Consider the following 21,753-nt stretch of genomic DNA (forward strand, 5'->3'; position numbering starts at 1 on the left):
TTCAATATTACCAAACTATTTAAAAAGGACATTAACCAATAACAATTCAATGAAAAACCCGCCTACTCTGAAGGGCGGGCTTCATAGGTATTACCTCATTCAATCCTGGGTTTCTATGTGCCATCAATTCAATAATCCACCTGGATTCAGCAAGCTCTGTTAGCTGCTTGACATCCCCTCCCCTATTGTTTAACTTAATATTGACTATAGCCCTAAACTTAAAGCTGTGCGTGGGATGATCTGTTAGATGTCTACACAAAGCATTGCGCATGTCACCATTTCTAATACTGGAAAGATGCTGCAAAACCCTCACTTTAAGCATGTTATTTGTTTTCCCTACATAGAAACAGGGGCACAAACAGCACTCTGCCAGATATACCACGTCAGTAGTTCTGCATGTGGCCCTCCCTTTCAGGTAAAAAACCCTACCTGTCACCGGATGTCTAAAGGAAGTCTCCTTGTTGATGAAACCACAAGCTTTACAGATCCCACAAGGTACAGTGCCCGCAGCTACCCTTACAGGTCTGTTACTAGTGACAGACCTTTCCTTACATAACAGGTCCTTCAAATTTTTATTCCTCCTATACCTGAAACTCGGGCTGCTGCCTACTATTCCCCTTAGGACAATATCACTTGTCAAAATATTCCAATTCTTATGTATGATGTTGCAAACATCTCTGATGTTGCTACAATACGTCAACATCAATTTCAAATCTCCTTGTGTAGAGCTATTAATATTGGGCTGGACTTTAGCATAGCAGAGAACTCTTTTTTGGACCAGTTAAACTCATGCACCTGCCCCTGTCAGGATCCAACTTAACCCCCACCCCATCTCTATAATTATACTCAATCTCTTCCTTTCTTCTTTTTTATGGTTATAACTCTCAAGAGTCTGTTTCTTGCACTTGGTAGTCATATTAATCAATTTAATATCTAATGATTCCATTGCTGCTAAAACCAATGTAAATATGTATATTTTAATAGTTATTTGATTTGTAACTATATTTTATATAATCTTTCTTTCACTTTTTCAATGTTATTTCCTGGCTAATCTGTACATGATTTCTCTACTTTGTTCTGCTTACTGTTTACCAGTAGTTTATTCTTCTAAATGTATTGTTAATCTTAAATGTATATTTACAAGTTGTTTGTATTACAATGGAGCTTTTCTCCTTGGGTGTCCACTGAAATGGGCTTCAGGTTCAATTGGACTAACCCAGTTAACAAATGTCAAATAAATAAATAAATAAATGTGCATTATACATATATATCTATAATCTGTATCTATATTTATATATCAATAATATATATATATATATATATATATATATATATATATATATACATATATAATCTATAATATATATATATATATATATATATATATATATATATATATACATGTATATACAGTTCTGAAGGCCATGGAAGGAAAGGGAGAATAGACTCCCAGCAGGATTCCAGAAAAAAACTACAAGAAAAATGTGTGAAATGGAGGAGAAGGATGGGGCGATCTGTTACAAGATCTGGGCTGTTCTTATTGTGTGCCAGAAAAAAATTGTGGGCATATAAAGAGAAACAGAATCATGACAGATTTGTGTAAGGGGTGATAATGAAAAAAAGAGAGAGGGCACAGGTAGAAAATTAAATGCACAAGCAACTTCTTAGATGTGTGAAAGTATTGTATTTGGAGATGGTACTGGCCCATAGAAATGACTACTGGAATAAGTGGTGAAAAAGGAATCCATAGGGATAATAGAGATAGTATGGACATGGGGAGAAAAGGTGACTGGGGAAGGTGATCCTGGGGGAGGATAGAATGTTAAATGCATTTAAAGGACAGACTATATACAGTCATCTCATTCATCGGACAAATGCAATGTAATGTGGGAACAATCTGGCAATGCCACATCTTGTACAGAAAAAGAGGGATGACAAGATATGGAAGTAACTGTTGAAAAGTTTTCTCATGGCACAGTTATGTACTAGTTTTCCTATGACTAGCAAGTATAATCTGCCATTTAATGCCCATATAAGTTTAAAGAATATCATAACACATGACATACGGTGCATAGATCAGACATAAAGGGCACGGAAATCCTCATAACCCCTTATTGGCTTATTGCGGTTTGCTTTCTTCTGGCTTCATCTACTTCACCCGCCATGGGTATCCAGATTTACTTTCTCACCCATCAGGGCTGTATCACCCAAACATACAGTCCCTCAAATTGACCGCATGTTTTTTCCATTTCCAGTGATGGTTCAGTAGTCCAGGTTGTCCTCCTCAATTGTCTATGTATTGTCTTCCTCTCAAAATCCTTCCACTATGAAGGTTTATAAAAGTAAATGGAAAAGATTTTCTATCTGGGCTGTGGTGAAAAATATTGATCATTTTTTAGCCTGTCTTCCATTTATATTGGATTTCCTTGCACACCTCTTTCAAGATCCATTTCGTCCATGGGATATTACCATTGTTTTATAGGCCCTGACTGGCCCTCCTTTTGAACCATCTGTAAAAGTTGATCTGAAGGCTTTTATCTTGGAACAACTTATTTCTGGTGGCTATCACTTCTGCTAAGAGAATTTGTGTGCTACACCCCTTATCCTCAAAACCTCCATACCTAATTTTTCATAAGGACAGAGTGTCTCTGAGAACCAATCTCTTTTTTCTCACCAAGATGGCTTCAGAATCATCCATTAATCAATCCATAAGTCTTTCAATTTTCTTCCCAGATTTCTCAAACAATTGTGAATATACTCTGCATTTACTGGATGTTCATTGTCAGTTACATTTTACATACGTAGAATGAAACACTTTAATTTTGATCCATTATCTGTGTTTAAAGTCACTTTATCATGCTGGCTGATTCAGTGCATTTCCCTTGTTCATCAGGAATAGGGAATTACTCTTCCTTCCCCCCAAAAGCTCATTCTAGCAGATCTGTGGCTTCGTCTACATCCTTTTTCTCCAGCATTCCAGTTGTTGATATATGTGCTGCAGATACCCAGTCCAAGGTTCATAGCTTCATATCACATTATAACTTGGTTATGCAATCCAGATCTAGGGCATCCTTTGGTTCACTTGCTTTAGAATATCCTTGAGGCCACCCAAGCATAGAAGTAGCTGGGCACTCTGTCCAGAAAAGACAATATCAGATACAAAAGTTATGTACTCACCATAGCAATACATTTATGCTGTCTCTTTCCGTCCTTCCTCAAGTACCCACCCACTTTCCCTCTCCTTATTCTGTGTTTCGGAAGTATGATGCTTGCATTATAACTCTGAGATGTATCTAGCTGACTTTACTCTGGCACAGAACACTATCACCTAATGTATAGTAGAACAACAGATACAGCAGTAATAAGTCTGAAACACAAACACAGGACGTACATCCAATATCTGCTCAAATCATATAGTATGTTTTAAAGAAATTCCCATATATGCTGTCAAATTCGTGACAAATAAATACATTAAGATACAGTATACAAAGGGTTAAAAGGTGTTATATAACACTTATTCAGGAGAGTTTGACATGGCTATTAAACTCTCACAGATGCTACTTCTTAAAATATACTTCATTTTTAACCTTGGTTGCCTAACTGTGTGGTTCTGAGCAAGTCACCTAACCAGACAGGATACATAAATAAAATAAAAGTATAAAATAGGAGTTTTATAGTACATCATACAGGTATGAATGCCAGTTACAGAACACTTCAGCATGTATGGTAAAATGCAAGCCTTTTCATGAGGCATATAGATCTCTTTAACAATGTAATGTTTTTCTCTGAACTTGTTGCCCTCTTTATACAGTGTATCAAGCTGATGCAGATAAAATGTTGAAATACAAAATGCTGCTTTTTTCATATGCTACAATGATCTATCCGTACATTGGTACAGTTTGTTAAGGAAAAGGATGAAATTGCTACGGTAATGAATGTCACATACTGATCATGATTTATCATATCATTTTGTCATTTAATTTGGTAACCAGGATAGAGCACTGACTGAAATGGACACATTTCAGTGTCCGCCTGGACAAATATAGAAGAGAGTAGACAAGCAAATTAACAAGAGGTATTATGAATGCAAACAAAATGTTGTGGAAAGATAACAAGACATCAAAAGCAGTAATGATAGTAAAGTATACAGTAAAAGAGACAACAGCAAGGGGTGTTTAGAGGAAGGAAGGAAGGAAGAAGAGGAGGAGAGGGAAACAGTGAAGGGACAGAGCACAAAGTGTAAAAGATAGTAAAAGTAAGGTAAGGGCTCACGCTATATACAATATACATACAGTGTGGAAGAGATGTCAAGCATTAGTGCAGGGAAATAATGTGAGGAAGGCAAAAATGGCTGACTGGTGAAAGGGAGAGTGGGTAAGTATGTGTAGTTAGCCAATTGGCTTTATTAAGCATGACACAATTATGTTTATTTCCAGGGAAGATGTTAATGAAACAGAAGACAGATTTGCTTATAGTATGGATGGTGAAGGTTTTTTTTTTGGCTGTTGACGTAACCAGTGGACATCCATATTCAAGCTGTGCTAGTAGAATGCCTTTGCCTATGGCATTCCTGTTTGGTCTGGAGAGAAAATTAGAAATCTTATAGGATCAAAATGGGAAGGAATTTATTTTCTTCTATATTTGATCTAGGTGAAAGTGAAAGTTCAGTGCGGGATCAAGCCACATACCAGGGTATTTGAAGATGATGACTTGATCAATGGGGTTGTCAAGATGGTCATGGATAAAAACTGATAGAGCATTAGGGAAGGTAACAAACGGCTTTGTTTTTGTTTTGGAATTAAAATGTTGGAATTGTTCAGAATTAGCTTTTTGTTCTTAATCCATTTGATGAGAGAAAGGAAGTCAGCTTGTAGTCATTGCTGTATGGCAGTGGAGGCCAGGTTTGAGTGAAGTAAAACCATGTCATCAGCAGAACATAAGAGAGAGAGAGAGCTGAGAGATGTCAAATGGTAGTTTGTTAGTGACAATGGTAAAAGAGAAGACTGGTGGAATCAGAGGTGTTTGAACCTGCACAGAGAAGTACCAATTGTAAAGATAATGTTTAAATCAATGAGTTGTATCTGGGCTAATTCCACATTCAGTTAGGTGATCAAACAGATTGAATGCTCTGGTGAGGTCAATAAAGGTGGCCTAATGAAAAGGCGTTTGTCCATAGCCAGTAGCATGTTATCATAAGTATCCAGAATACAGTAGAAGTGCTCTTGCCATCCCAAAAGCCATGCTGTTTTGAGGATAGTAAATGATATTATGAAATGTAATAGGTGAGTTAATTGAAAACTAATATTTTTTTAAGGATTTTAACAAGTATGGGGGAAAAAAGTGTTGTGGAATGTTTTTTTTTTTTCATGGGGAGGGTTTAACACTGACTATTTTCCAGATATCAAGCATGATGTTTTGAGTTAAGCAGAATTATAAATGTGAAGAAATGGAGGAACAGATTAAGTCCTAACATAGAAATAAGAACCATTGGAGAAGATTGTCAGGAATAGTAAGTGACTCAGTTTTCAGTTCTTTAAGCAGTGGTGCTATGTTTATCTCTTTGATTACTTTAAAATAGAAAGTGGGACTATAAGGAGCAGGACAGAGGTTAGAGGGAGAGGAGATGGTATTAGTGGAATCAGGGAAGTGAAGTGTACTGAAATGGAGGCTGAAATCAGTGCTTGTGAGGTGAGATGAGGAGGATAGCTACATTAGCATAGACTGTCAGATGGTTGACTTCTGCCCAGAATTTTTTTAGGGGAGTTGAGAAGGAATGACTGATGCTTTTTCATAATATAACATTTAGGTCACTTGATTGCATGTTTAGCTAAATTTCTTAGTTTAGTATAGTGTTGCCTGGAGGTCGAGGATGGGTTATTTTTCCAAGTATGCTAGGCATTGTCTCTGAGACTAAGGGGTCATCTGAGTTCCTACATGAGTCACTTGCTTTTTGGGGGTTTACAGGGCAATGGGATTTCAGGAAAGAGTGAGTCCTAGAGGTTAGTGAGAATTTGTGTGACGAGAATGCTGCAGTGGTTGGGGTTAGTAGAGGACAGAACAGGAGACCACTCTAACAAGGCTAGAATTGACTTTAGTCTGAGAATATTGGATTGGGATTTGTTTCAGAAAAATATGAGATAGAGAGGTGTTTTGTTTACATGGTGAAAAATATTGAAGTTGATTGGACAATGGTCATTGTTGGAAGGGGTGAATGAGAATTTGAAAAATAATTTTAGGATTATTAGTAATAATATGATCAAGAAGTGAGTGATAAAAAGAGTTAAGTTGTGTTCTGGTGGGTTCAGTGGCAAGTTGTGTGAGTTTGAAGTCATTAAGTATTTCCAAGGTATTGTTTTGATTAGAGCCAAGAAGGATGAGATTGAAGTCACCTAGTAAGATGAAGTTTTTGAGATTTTTTTTTTATAGAGGAGGTCATTTCAAGCAGAAGGGTTTTTTAGTTGGCTAAGGAGGTGAGAAGAGGGAAGTAAGCAACAGGAAGATGAATAAGAAAATTGTTAGGAGAGGGGACACAGTGAAATAGGGAGGAAGAGAGTCTGAGGGAGTGTCGCTTTGAGCTGTGAGTTGGACATTTAAATTCGATTTAAACAGCAGCATCAGTAGTGTTCCACCACCAAGTCTAGAATCAGGTCTCCCATCAAGATAATAGTTGTACCCAGGAAATAAGTGGTGAGGGAAGGATCAGTGGGTTTGAGACAAGACAATGTTATTGCTATAAGGTCAGGGTAGTGGCAAAGTGAGAGAGCTGTTTAGTTGTTCTGTTTTGTTCAAAATACTATGGGCATTAATTAAGACACAAAATGAAAGAGATGGACCAGGGTTAGGTTCACTGTTGGTATATAGGAGCAGGAGGAGGAGTAGTAGAGGATTGAACTTATAGAGGAATCTGAGTGGTTTATGGGAGGATCTTGCAAGGGATGGGCTGGTAGTAATAAGTATGTGAGAACACATGTGACATGTAATGAAAAGTGAGTAAGGAACGGAATAAGGCTGGGGAATCTGTGCATGTTTGAGTGCATGAATAGGAAAGCTGAATGGAAATAAAGATTTTTAAGAGATTTATGAGAGGTGTATTTCCACTTAGTAGTGGAGGAAGCCTTTTTATTCTGGATGGATGACTAACACAAGAGAAGCTGGAGAGTGTAATTTGAGAAGAAAAAAGAGGAGGACATTTTAAAAGAGATGAAACCCCATGACTTTTTTTTAAACATTTTTATTAATTTTAACAAATAGACAGTTTATTATAACATTCAAATACATACGGAAATCTAACTTTTAAACAAACAAACTAAATAAAAATCACAACTAAATCATCTTATCTTGAAGTAGTCCTTCTTTCATTTAGTTTATGATTGTTTAGCAAATCTTTAAGTTTCATCCAGGTGTTGTGATAAGTGGTGACTGTAGTTGTTCTCATCTTGCTTGTTAGAAGTTGTAAGTGATAGACTTCAGCTGCAATACTTGTAAAGTCTTTCATTGTTGGAGTCAACTAATTTTTCCATTTCTTGGTGATTATCTTTCTCACGATTGATAGAATACTCTATAAAACTGGATAATGAACTTTCTTTACACAATCCAGTATTGGTGTACTAAATAAAATTAATGATTTAGTTAAAATGAATTTATCATTATATAAAGTCTGTAGAAAACATTGATTTTTATCACAAAATGGCTTAATAACTTTACAATCAAAAACGTGCTGCCAATCTTCTTTGATATTTGTCTTACATCTCCAACATTCTACTTTTTTCTCATACATTAATTCTATTGTATGTGTAGTTATAAATGATTTATGTATACATTTCCATGCAAACAATCTCCACTTTTTCGAAGATGATAATATATATTTGTTTATCTTCTTTGCTTGGATAAAAGTTATTTATAATTTTAAAATAATCCTAGGAACTTTCATTGAAATTTTCTGCTGTATTTTTGACTATTTTATATATTCTGGATAATAATCCTTTCTCAAAGATTTCTTGATGTGTCAGAATAATTAGAAGATCAATTAATTTTGGTATGTCATTTTTTATTAATGTTTGCATTAAATTAATTATATTTTCTATTGATAGTCTACACATTTGAATATCTAACTATATTTCATTGCACAGGTTAAATTTAGCAGTTATATATTTAATAGTTTGCAATTTATTTCCTTCCATTAACTGATACCAATATAACAAGTTATTCTCCTTAAATGTATTCATTTTATCTATGTTAAAAGTACATATATTGTTTTGAGTATATGCTATAGGTAATAGTGAAAAAATCCATGCCTTATACCTTGGATTTTTGTAGATAAAAATTCTGAAGGTAGTTAGCATTAAGAAAAGATGAGAGGGGTTAGTTATGTTTCCATTTTCTACCCATGAGGGTTTTTGGAGGGGACAATTTAATGAATTTGAAAAGGATAAGAGTTGGCTTGAGGGGTTCATAATGTGCTTTGCGGACTGAAATTATGAAAGAGAAAAGGGTTGGTGACAGGGGGATGTGTATGTTTCTTTGCATAGCTATATGCTTTGACCTTTAAGATACTATTATGATGTAATCAAAATTGGAGAAGCATAGAATGGAATAAAGGTGTGAGTTCAGGGGTGGCTGGTTGATTTGGGAGGGTGAAAGAGGAGTGAAGAGGGCAGAAAGACTCATCCCCTAGGGTATGGGTCAATCAGTTTGCAATAAGGCAGAAGACTCAGCACCAACAGGAGAGCAGGAATCCTTCCAAACCAGGTAAAATATCTTATTCTGAAATTGTGGTGCAATGGACCCAACTAGCAGCAAACTATGTCAAAAAACAGAAGAAGCCAGGGAAGGCTTTATAAAGCACAAACATGAGACATTACAGGTAACCAAATAAAAATGTTAGAGAAAGCCTGCCATAAGCTCTATGAAATCCCATTTCCCTAATATACAGAAATAATTTGCATCATCTGCTCCAGAGCACTTTTGCAACTAATAAGAGTTTAAGTATATTACATCCTTGTGGAATTAGTGTTCGCTTCTTGTGCTATCCACTCCATAGTGCTATCCTGAGATTTCAAAGCTCCATGACCTTTATGTGCCTTTCTATAATAGAAATGCAGGCAGAAACCTGCATATCCATTCTTTGCAGTTCATACACTTCTAACAATCTATAAATCAACTCATAAGTTGCACTGTCTGTTGCTAAAAAACTGCCTTTGACTGGTTAGCTCAGCACAGTGTACTAACCTGTTGGGTATACTTATAGCAGAATCTGGGCTGAGAAAGCCCTTATTATGATGGACATGCCAGCCCATTCTGATTAGTTTTTAAAGCTGCCACACCTCAGAGGTAACTGCTTCCCATAATCATGGCCCTGATTCATTCTTACTATGGTGGAGGTATAAGTAGGTGTAATAGTCTGAACATATGTGAAGGTGTCAGTTAACATTCTGGACTGCATTAGATATAGTCCAACAGTTAGCAGATAAGTGCATTTTTTCCTTTTTTTTCCTTTTCATGCATCACACATCTCAAGGGTATGAGCGTCTGTAGGACTTGGTAGCTAGCATGATCTTTGTGGCTGATGTGAAGATGGTTAAAATAAATAAATACATAAAAATGTTTGTACAGAACTTGCTTATAACAAACCACCCTCAAACTTCATCAGCTACTTGTGTAATGAAGGTAGCAGGTTTAGGTGGGCACTAGACCATGAGGGAGCTACTGATTCTTGTAGAAAATTAGATATTTTTAATACCCTTCCAATATATTGAATTTTATTGTTCATTTAAATATATTTTGTAAATTATAGAGCATGTTTCATTGAATACTGCAGATTTGAATATTCTGGCCTAACTGTTTCCAGTTTAGTATGGTCTTTCAGACTGAAATCCTTTTAAAAATTGCAATTATTAACATTGTGGTTCCATAATATTTTTCTTCCAGGCAACAATACAACACGGAGACGCTTTCATCCAAAAAGCAGCATTGCTATGGGAACCTTATCACGGACTAGTCTAGCTAGAATAGGACTAAGTAATGAAGAACTTGAAGAAGAGGAAGAACAAGGTTTGTACAAAAACAGCATATATAGTTGTGGTACATGAAATTACCCTAATTACTGTGGGTGACAAACCAAGGTTTTAAATTCTGTGTCCTAATTCAGATGGTTGCAGATAAAATTCAAGAAACTGCACTTTCTAGGCTGCTGTCACTGTGTCTGATAGGACCTAAGGTTGAAGTGTAATTTGACAAGGAATTATTATTTTAACCTCTGTGGCTAGTGCTTCATGTTATACTGGCTTTTTCTTATGTTGCCTGTGATGTTGCTAAACACTGTTCAAATTCCAGCAGTCACTTTTCACTGGATGTGGTCATAACACACAAAAAGACAAAAAGGCAAAAAAAAAAAAAAAAACCCCAAAGCCAGAATAGTGAACAATGTATAAACAGCAGAAGTAACTGTAGGGCTAACATTTAATAGCCTGTTTTTTTCTCTAACATATTTTAGAGTTCAGTCCAGGACAAAAATTGTTTTGTGCCTTATAAATCAAGCACATTATTTTAACAGCTGTTTTAAAGCACATTCTATTGATCTGTAGTGATCTCTTTTCTTCTGCAGACAACAGTTGCAGCTAAATTCATACCTTAGTTTGGAATGCGTATGTACTTTTGGTTAAAACCTACAGTCATGAACAGAAAGGGAAAGTAAGGTGATGGAAAACATGAAAAGCAGGGTTATAAAAAGGAAGAAATAAAGTGTAAATAAAGTATAAATAAAACATGAGGATGGATGAACAGTGGTACAAGGAAGCCAAGGCCAGGCTTAGCATAGCCACTGTGGAAGAGAGAACAGAAAGGGAAGAGTACAATATGAATATTTCATTCATAGAAGAAAGGAGCTGTTGAGTTAAAAGAGCATGAGGCAAACACATTTGGCAGGTTTTATAGGGGGATAATTCACAGCTGATATAAAAAATGTTTTACTTCAGAGGAATGGTGATGGGATCACAGAACACATTGCAACAGAAAGTCATAGATTACAAGTTATCAGAAACAGAAAGTCATAGATTACAAGTTATCAGAAACAGAAAGTCATAGATTACAAGTTATCAGAAGTGATATGAAGAAGTTTGCAATAGATGGAAAATGGGCAGGTTTAGGGAAGGGTAAGGAACGGGTAGTTTTACAGGCATTGCAGCTCTCTGGTGGACTTAATGGACACCGGTTGTTCTGTCCATCTGTCTGTCTGTAGTGGGTAGGATCTACCTAAAGTCAGACCTTTTGACACAATTCTTCACTCTGGCATAACAGAAAAGTTAAATAAACTAGGAATAACCCCCTATGCCACCTGTTGGATTGCCTACTGGTTCACAGATAGGATGCAGGAAATCAAAATATGGGATGTTGTCTCTACAAAGAGCCCAGTCACCAGTGAACTACCCCAATGATCTGTGCTGGGAGCTGTCCTGTTTTTCATCTAATTCTCTGAAGTAAAAGCCAATACTAAAGGGCCTCAGCTTACCAAATTTGTGGATGACTGCAAGCTAAGAGTAGTCATTGAATCACAAAATGATTAAGCCATTCTACAGGAAGGTTTGTCCCAAATAAATAACTGGTGCCAAATTCATGAACTGAAACTAAATACCAAAAAAGGCATTATTGTATCCTTTGGAAAGTAATCTATCCCACGGAACTAACACACTGACAATACATCCCTAAGAGATCACCCTGTTATTCAGGATTTGGGAACTTAAATGAACAGTGACCTTACATTAACCAACATGTATCTCTTGTGTAAGAAAGTCCTTCTATATTGCATAGCTTATAAACAAAGGCATTGTGTTAAGATCTAGGGATGTCATTGTGCCCCTTTATTTAGCCCTCCATTTACTGAGTATAATGCACCCTTTGGCATATATCTGTCCGGACACATGCAACAAATGGAATGCCCACAAAGATATCTTACTAAAAGGATACAATGTCTAAACAATATAGTCTACATGAAACTACTCAAATCCCTGACACTGTATTTGGTATGCTAGCTAAGAGGTGAACTGTGTCTGGAAAACAAAACATCTTCCGACCCAATACTGATTGATTTACTGCACACCAGCAACTCAGATGGCATCAGAAATACTCAGTCTAAGGATCTAAATGTCTCCTGCAACATCAGCAGAACAGTTTGGAGGAACTGCTATATCTTACAGAAAATACTACTGCTCTGAAACAAGCTCCCCATTCACATAAAGCAATGTTCATCCCTGTCCATATTCAAGCACAACATGGATCTATGGATGAGAAACAGAAAATGTACACCAGGACTGCCTTCTGTATTAATAATGGACAAAGCAGCTCCTGAATGCTTTATCACATGCATGGGTCTCCTCAAATTATCTATGGTATGATTCCAGTTGCTCTCACTAGGGGTGATATATAATATTGACCATGAGATGGGTAAGGCCAATCTAACACCAAGTGATACAAGTTAATTTAATGCAAGCACAAAAAGGGAAAGTGGCTAGGCTTAAAATGACGATTTCCTTTAAACTAGCATGGAAGATAAGAAACATTAGTTTTGAGAGACCAGCTGGAGTACAAAGGATGGGAAGCGTGTATAAAACCAGTTGGTTTAGTAAAAAATAGTGATGATCACATTGTTAGACACCTAAGATACAAATCAGTCACCTGCAAGCTACAGATAAATGAGATACATAGAGCAAGATCATTGGCTCAAAGAAGGTTCAAGGCTTGGGACCATTATAACTTGCCAGCTGGAAACCTAAACTGTACCTCCTCTTCAAGGCCAGTCAATCCAAGGATGAATTTATGAATACCCATCCAACTATCTAGTTCCTATTTGAACTAAGATAATGATGTATCACACTGCTTAACTGCAAGAGGAGTCTATTCCCAGGGTGTGGGACATGCTAACAAATCTGTCTCTCCACCTTGTTTTACTGACCTGCTGTAGCAGGTTTAGATCCCTTGTTCTGGTATTTCTGGGACTGTTTGAATTACATGGCACAAGGGATCCTGACTACTGGGTCTCTGATTGCTTGGAAGGCAAGACATAGGTTTCCTCCGGGGAGCCTATAGGACACAGAAAAGAGGGATAATCCTTTTATTCTTTACTGGTAGCTTAAGGGGCTTTAAAAACAATGATCCTTTTTTGTTACAAACCTCTGTTGTCTTTTCAAATGTTTGATATGCTTGGGGACATACATCACAAAGGAGGGGGGGTTATTCTGGGGTTTATTCTACAACTGGTATGATCAGTGCAGAATACAAGAAGTATGATACTTTGAAAGGGAATATGAACAATTCCCCTTTTAAACATATGTTAAGTCATACAAACATTATAAAATTCAAGTTTGGTATTTTGAAAGTTGAATGGGGGCAATGGGAAACCCTATTAGAATATAAAGAACTAATTAATATACAACTAAAAGCTGAATGCTTTGACTCCCTCCCAGGATCCACAAGCAACTATCTATAATACCAGTCTTAAAATTTAGAACTGTAAAACTTTAACTGTGTAGATTAATTGATATGAAAGGTTTGTATCCATATTGGTAGTGAAGTATTAATTGTGATTATGTACACTGCAGAATATTTATATATAATAATTGATTTTATGTATATGTATTGTGTTATTTTTTTATATGCACATATATTTTCTTTTTTTTGCTGACTTATTTGCTTTTAATAATTCATTAGAAACTTGCATTATATCTTTAAAAAAACTATGGCTTTGATATGATTGAGTATTTTTGATCATATGATTTCAGTCATTAATTATATAAACCAAATTATCTGTTTTTCTGGGTTTTGATGAAGTCCTACATTAGAAAAGGATCAAAGTGCTTAACCCTGTGGTGCTTCACCTTTTTTATTAAATCTCTCATTTCTTTGTCAAATTTATATGGTTGTATTTTGAAATTCAGCATTGTAAGCTTTCAGTATAATGAGACTTAGTCAAATGAGTTTTCAGTATTTTGAAATTTAGGTATTGTAGTCTCAGTCAAATGAAATTGAGTATTTTGAGTTTTCATCCATGTGAAGTAAGCCCATATATATATATATATATATATATATATATATATATATATATATATATATATACACACATATATAATATAGAAAAATGCAGTAACATGACACTGTCATTGAAATTAGTAAAAATAAAATGTCTTTCTTGCAAGGGTGCAATCTCCTTTTACACTCCCTATACCCCTGCTGTATTAAATATACCCAGTGCAAGCTCACACAGCAGTGGAGATAAAGGAACATATCCTTTGCCCACTGTTAGTGATCTCAAATGGAAAAATCACAGTGCCACTAAAAGCAAGCAATGCAAACAAATTAGACAAATTAACTTACACTGGTTAAAGCAAGCAAGATGCAAATTGCAAGTCGTCTTTTCTTTTTTACATATTAATGAAATATAATCAGATTTATTGCAGACTAGACTACAGATTGACCCGATACATCTCTGAACTGAAATTCCTTCTCTCTGCGTATATATATATATATATATATATATATATATATATATATGTGTGTATGTATATATATATATATATATATATATATATATATATATATATATATATATATATAAAACACAACAAATATGGAGGGTGCACACCCTAGACTCTCAGTGCACAGATCCAAACAAACACACTACAAATAATCCAGCACGTCAAATTCTTCCTTAATAGAAACATTTATTGATAGTCCATCCATTGAGTAGTTGTCTGTAAGCCATAAATCCAATGTAAAGCATCCATAATCAGCACAATTAACAGCAGAAAACAGTGGAAAGCAATGCTTCAGTCCTAGTAGGCCAATTTGCCCAGCAACCACTGGCCAATGACAGAAAATAACAGACCGGTTTTGCCCCCTGGCATCCTTAGTGCATACAGGAAACACTCACACTACGTAAGATATGTATCACACACACACATACACACACACACACACACACACACACACACACACACACACACACACACACACACACACACACACACATTTCAAGCACATTCAACACATTTAAAGTGCCCAATACACATTATTTACCTATATCAAAAAATAAAGAAACTAAGAGGCATACTATAATCCACCAAATGTATACAAATATTTACACATATCAATCAATAGTGTTCATTTAACCCTGGTTTAAATAAAGTCCCTAGATTGATAATTTACATTATTTCCTTATTGTCTAAGATATAATGCTTTTTAACTTCAGATAAATTATCCCCCCAATGTTATCAACACCAATATAAATAAAACGTGCCCCCCTTGCTCCATCGTATGCTTATATAGAGCAGTCCTGGTACACCTACAATTTAGACCACTAATGAGCAGTGCTATTCTATGTTTGAATGGTCGGGATGTCTGTCCAACATAGAAAGCACTACACTGGCATGATGCCATATAAATCATCCATTCTGTATGACATGTAATTAAAGATCTAATTTCAAATACATTTATTGGTATTGATAGAGGTAAACAATCTAGTCTTGGATACTACCTTACAATAGGTACAGTTCCCACAAAAAGTACATCATCTAGATTCAATTTTCTTTGGTACAACACTTTGTTTTTTAAAATGGGATAAAAATTCACCAATATTTTTACCTTTTCTATATCCAAAAATACGCTGTTCTCCTAATATTTGATCATAATATGAGTCAGATTTCAAAATATCCCAGTATTTATCACATCCTTAATTTTAAATGTGTTAGTACCATAAGTAGTTATAAATCTAGGAATCATATCAGAGGTGGTTTTACCCACCTTCCTTTCTTCAGATCTCAGTAAGTCATCTCTACTACAACTTAATGCAGCACTGTGGGCTTGATCAACTACAGTCAAATGATAACCCCTATTCAGAAACCTTTGTTTAATCTTTAAGGCTTCATTTTCAAAATCATGCTCTGAACTACATATCCTTCTTAGTCTCAAAAACTGAGCTTGTGGTACTTTTCTAATAATATGACCAGGATGAGAACTACTGGCCGATAAAATTAAATTTTTAGTAAATGGTTTCTGATACAAACTCATAGCCATAGTGCCATCAATTAATTTAGAAACATTTACATTCAAAAAGTCAATATTGAACATTTGTATTTTACCTACAAAAACAATACCAAAATCATTAGTATTTAGATATTTCATAAATTCATGCCAGACCTCGACCGGTCCATTCCAAATGCACCAGCAGTCATCAAGATAGCATCACCACATATTTAGAAATCTAAGAAAAGGTTTTTAACATCATATATTAGTTGACATGCTAAATGCCCCATAAATAAAGCAGCATATATAGGTTCAAAAGTAGCACCCATGGCAGTGGCCTTAATCTGCAGATACCAATCCCCTTTATAGGTGAATGCATTATGTTCTATTATACAATGACCCCCCATTAATATTCCAAAACTTGCACACTGATTGGCCAGTATGCCCATTGTAAATCCCACAATATACCAACAAAGGTCCAGTCGCCCGGACTTTTTCCCATTATATAAAGTCCTCAAAACATTTTTTTAAACAAATAAGAAAAAAAAAAAAAGAAAGAAAAGAAAAAAACGGAGCAATGAAAACTGTCTTTTCCCCGTTGCTTCCATTTCAAAGCATTGATGTACTGGGTATGTGTGGAACACAAGTCCCATAGGCATACTCAGTACATCAAAACACGGAAGCAGTCTACCACAACCAATGGAAGAACAGTAATGTGCCGTTATACAGAGACATTATTTAAGAAAAGTAAGTATTTTTTTTCTTAAATAATGTCATTGTATAATAGCAATAACCGACTCCATGGTTGTGGTATATTGAAATTTACCCACGGTTGGCTTTATTTAATCACTCGGGCTTTGCCCTCATGATTAAACCACACCAACCATGGGTAAATGTTCAGTATACCACACCAACGTCATCGGTTATTGCTATAATACTAATCTCAAAAGAATCAACAAAAAATCAATTTCCATATCCAAAAATTTCTTGGATTCAGTTAACCAGAATTTTACAGCCATTAGACCGCCCTCATGCGGAATACTAGTATACAATGATTGTACATCAAAAGTATTTAAATATGCATTCAGTGGTGCTTGTACTTCATTCATAAATGTCAGAAACTCATTTGTCTTTAATACTTTCTCTCACAAATGTTAATAAAGGTTTTAGTTTAGTATCCAAAAAACTGAAATAGACTCAGTAACAGACCCTATTCCCGAAACGATTGGTCAACCGGGTGGGTTACTTCTAGATTTATGGATTTTAGGTAACAGATAAAAATAAGGTGACTGGGGGTCATCTGCTTTCAGCTGTTGAACCAAATATTCATCAATTAAACCTTTATTCTTAGCTTCATTCAAACAATTATCTATGTATAATTTGAAAGAAGAGACAGGATTAAATGGTATTTTACTATAGGCTATCTTATCACTACGTTGTCTATTGACTTTATTATTACATTCATTACTATCCCACACAACAATCGCACCACCTTTATCCACCTTAGTATTAACCAAATTGTTATTCCTTAATTTTTGTAAAGCATCTTGTTTAACATTAAGATTACTACTAAAATTTCTAAAAATAGAATTTTGACTTACATGTAGTTCCTGAAGAACTCTCTGTTCAAACATTCTCAGGATGATAGGGGGGTTGAAATGTAGATTTCTTAAACCTGAAAGACTTTTCATAGCCATCATTTATTTCCTGTCCAGAATTATAGAAAAACTTAATGCACGACAAACCTTTCTAATATCAGATGCTACCACATGATGAGAAACAAAGAATGTGGGTACAAACCCCAAATCTTTATTCAAAACTTCCACCTCATCTTTAGAAAAGTTAACAGATGTTAAATTCACAACTAAATTATTTTCAGTTATTTCTCCAATGTCTACATTCTGTCCAAGATTCACTATTTGCCCACCATCTGTCTGAATATCATTTCCATGTTCCCTTCTCCAGTGCTTCCATCCTGCTCTTCTAAAGGGCCTTTTGACTGTTTATTACATGGTGAGGAACAATCTGCAACTTCATTATCAGTATCTGTATAATAAGGTGAAAGTTCTGAAGCACTAGAGGCTGATTCATTTCTTTCTGCTGTATTCTTCAGTATTGAGCAAACCTGTTTTCATTTCGTTTAATTCTTCTTATTGATATCTGCAAACCTAAACGCTCGCTTCTTATGTTTCCAAGTATAACGCGTATTGTTGTGGTAATCATACAAATCTCTACTGTATTTCTTAAGCTTCCATGCATGTAATTTGTTATAAAACTCTTTAATTTCACTTAAGACCACATTATTTCTACTTTTGAACCCTTCATCTGTAGAGAAACACTGAACGGCCTCAAAAGATTGTTGTAACTCATTCGTTAGACCAGTTAACTGACTGTCATAATGTTCAATCAAGCACTCCAAAAACAACTTTGAAACAGGTTTTTATATATTACACCATTTATTAATAAAACAGTCATCTTGTGTACCAATTCCTGGCTCCACATACACTCTCAGGCCCCTTGGAGCAATCCCCACTTGCACATAAGCTCTTAATAATTTCATATGCAAAATGTTCGTTCTAAATTTGTTGGAACACTCAGTCAATCTTTTAAAACAATGCTCCATATCTAATCTACACTTGGCTTGACTTCTAATAGCATTAGCTTGTCCCATAGCAAACATAGATACATTGTACTTGTCATCAGCCAAATTTTGCAAAAAATAATTGTAAATGGTTGCCTTTGGCCATAGTTAACCACTGTTATTAAAAAAATGGCAATAATAGTTAACAAAACCTGGTCAGCACTCACAATAATCCAAAAGCAACACAACAAATATGGTGCACACCCCAGAGTCCCAGTGAACGGATCCAAATGAACACACTACAAGTAATCCAGCACATCAGATTCTTCCTTAAGAGAAATATTTATAGATAGTCTCTCCGTCCATTAGCCATCTGTAAGCCATAAATCCAATGTAAAACATCCATAATCAGCTAAATAAACAGTAGAAAACCATGGAAAGCAGTGCTTCAGTCCTATTGTAAATAACATACTCTCCACCGATAACAACACCTAACTAACAAACACACTTTCTACTACATTTCTGAAGGGGGGCAAGCCCCCCACACACTCCGTAAATTAAATATACCAACTCCAAGATTGCACTACAGTGGAAAAAAGTTAAATTCCTAACCTCACTATCACATACAGTGAGGTTAAGAAGTTAACTTTTTTCCACTGTACTGTAATCCTGGAGTTGGTATATTTAATTTATGGGGGGTATGGGAGGTGCAGGGGGGTTTCCCTCCTGCAGAAACATAGCAGAAAGTGTGTTTGTTAGTTAGGTGTTGTTGTAGGGGGAGTTGATATTATTTACTTGTGCAATGCAGTTTTCCATGTTATGAAGCACACTTACAATGTTCTGAGTTTTCAATGTTTTGGGTTTTCAGTGTTTTAAATTTTCGATGTTATGGTCTCAATGTTATGAAATTCAGCATTATGAAATATCAATGTTATGAAGTAGACCTATCTATCTATATATATATATATATATATATATATATATATATATATATTTATATATATATATATATATATATATATATATATATATATATATATATATATATATATATATATACACACACACACACACACACACACACACACATTAATGCATGACAGCTGATCGAAACTTCAACACATCAAATGGCAACTGCTCGAGCACAACTTGTCAATTGGCAGCTGATCAAAATAAACAAAAGAAAAGAAAAATTCTCATCTTTTGCAGCAGGCAAGCCCCCTGCACCCCTCATGTGGGGGATGCACCTCCACGTCCTACTAATTTTATATACCATCTCCAAGATCACACTACAGTGGGGAAAGCTAAAATGCCTCAATCCCCACTGTACCATGATCTTGCACAAAACTGTCAGGATGTATGATCAGCTAATAGTCCCGGCGGTTTTCTAGATTCGATAAGTCGCCATTCAACATGTCGGATACCTATGTGTATGAGAGATAGCTATATATAATTTTATTTATCATTCTACACTGCACGAGTTGGTGTTTATATAAATATATATATATATATATATATATATATATATATATATATATATATATATATATATATAGATATATATATATATATATATATATATATATATATATATATATATATATATATATATATATATATATATATATATATATATATATATATATATATATATATATATATATATATATATAGTTCTACTTCTAATGCATGAAAACCCATGTAATCGAATTCGACATTACCGAGACAAAAAACTGCACATTAACGAAAACTAAAAATAATGAACTTCACAAAATTGAAAGTAAGGCACTGAGTATATGTAAGTAGTACCACTTTAAAAAGACTGCTGATGCTGTATGCACGTACAGCAATGGGCGGTTCTCATGCAGATGTGGGATTGCCATGGGTGTTTACCCTGTTCTTTAATACAGTGAGATCTCAGAGTTGGTAATTTGCTGTTCCGGACTGTTGGGATGTGGGTGTGATTTAGGGGAACTATGACTTCTGTGGTGGTGCAGCGGTAGCGTTATTGCCTCACAGCAAGAGATTTTCCCATTCGATTCTCAGCTGGAGTGCGGGGAGTGCCTTCTGTGTGGAGACTGCATGTCCTCCACATTGTTGGGTGGGCGTTCGAAAGACATGCATAAATGGGCGTGTCTTCGTTGAAGGTTGAACGTCGATCTGGCACCTTGGCGTTCATGAAAATCTACTGCCAATCATTAGTGGACCGGAGTTCTGCTGTGGCGACCCCTAACCTTGAAAAGCCGAAAGACAACAACATGTGAAATGGTTATAGGCATTCAGCGGCCGTTTTCAGTTTTGCAAATTAAATGATAAGTTTAAAAAGTAATGATATAAGATTCAGCACCTGGAAATTTATTGCTGCCATTATCCTTCATCCTACATTCTGACATAATATTTAAATGCTACCCCACATCTACTAAGATGCCAGATACATATTATTATATATTTTTTCAATTTTAATGGGAATTTTTTAAATTTGTATTAACTGATTTTCTGGCAACAATATTAGCAAGAAAATGGAATATGCCCCCCTCCCCACTGTAGTGCGACCCTGGGGTTAGAATATATAGGTAGGGGGGGTGTGGGGGGCATTTATTTCATATGATATTGTTAACTTTTGATGTAATATTGCTTAGTAAAAGAAAAGTAAGTGGGGGGGTGTGCCCCCCCCACCCCCACCCATATATTCTAACTCCAGGGTCGCACTACAGTGGGAGGGGCATATTCCATTTTCTTGCTAATACTAGTTGCCAGTCAAATGAGTTTTCGGGCAAATGAGTTTTCGGGCAAATGAGCTTTCAGTCAAATGGGGTCAGGAAACTGAGTGTCGGGCAAATGAAAGTTAGGTCAAATGAAGTAGACCCGTGTGTGTGTGTGTATATATATCTATATATATATATATATATATATATATATATATATATATATATATATATAGATAGATATATAGATATATAGATATATATTTGTGTATATTTATATGGTTTTACTTCAGAAGATCAGCTCAACAAAAAGTCAGATATCATGTGGTCAGCACCATGTGACTGACTTTCCGAAAAGTCGATTGACAGGAAACAACAAAAATCTATATATGTGTAGGGTGGCAAGCCTCTTTCACCCAACATGATATTTCTGGTTCACTTCTAAATCCTGAAATT

General features: G+C 35.4%; 1 protein-coding gene across 3 annotated transcripts in view; it reads left to right on the forward strand.

The window, feature by feature from the left end:
- The window catches only part of TMC5 (transmembrane channel like 5), a 1,577,296-nt gene that overhangs the window by 753,476 nt on the left and 802,067 nt on the right, over positions 1–21,753 (forward strand). For all 3 annotated transcript variants that reach the window (XM_044089737.1, XM_044089736.1, XM_044089738.1), the window contains one exon: positions 9,928–10,050. In XM_044089737.1, the coding sequence (XP_043945672.1) occupies positions 9,928–10,050 (123 nt within the window). The remainder of the gene's footprint in view (positions 1–9,927; positions 10,051–21,753) is intronic.

Source organism: Protopterus annectens, chromosome 12.part0 (assembly GCF_019279795.1).
Source record: "Protopterus annectens isolate FY-2018-M chromosome 12.part0, PAN1.0, whole genome shotgun sequence".
NCBI classification, from domain to species: Eukaryota; Metazoa; Chordata; order Ceratodontiformes; family Protopteridae; genus Protopterus; species Protopterus annectens.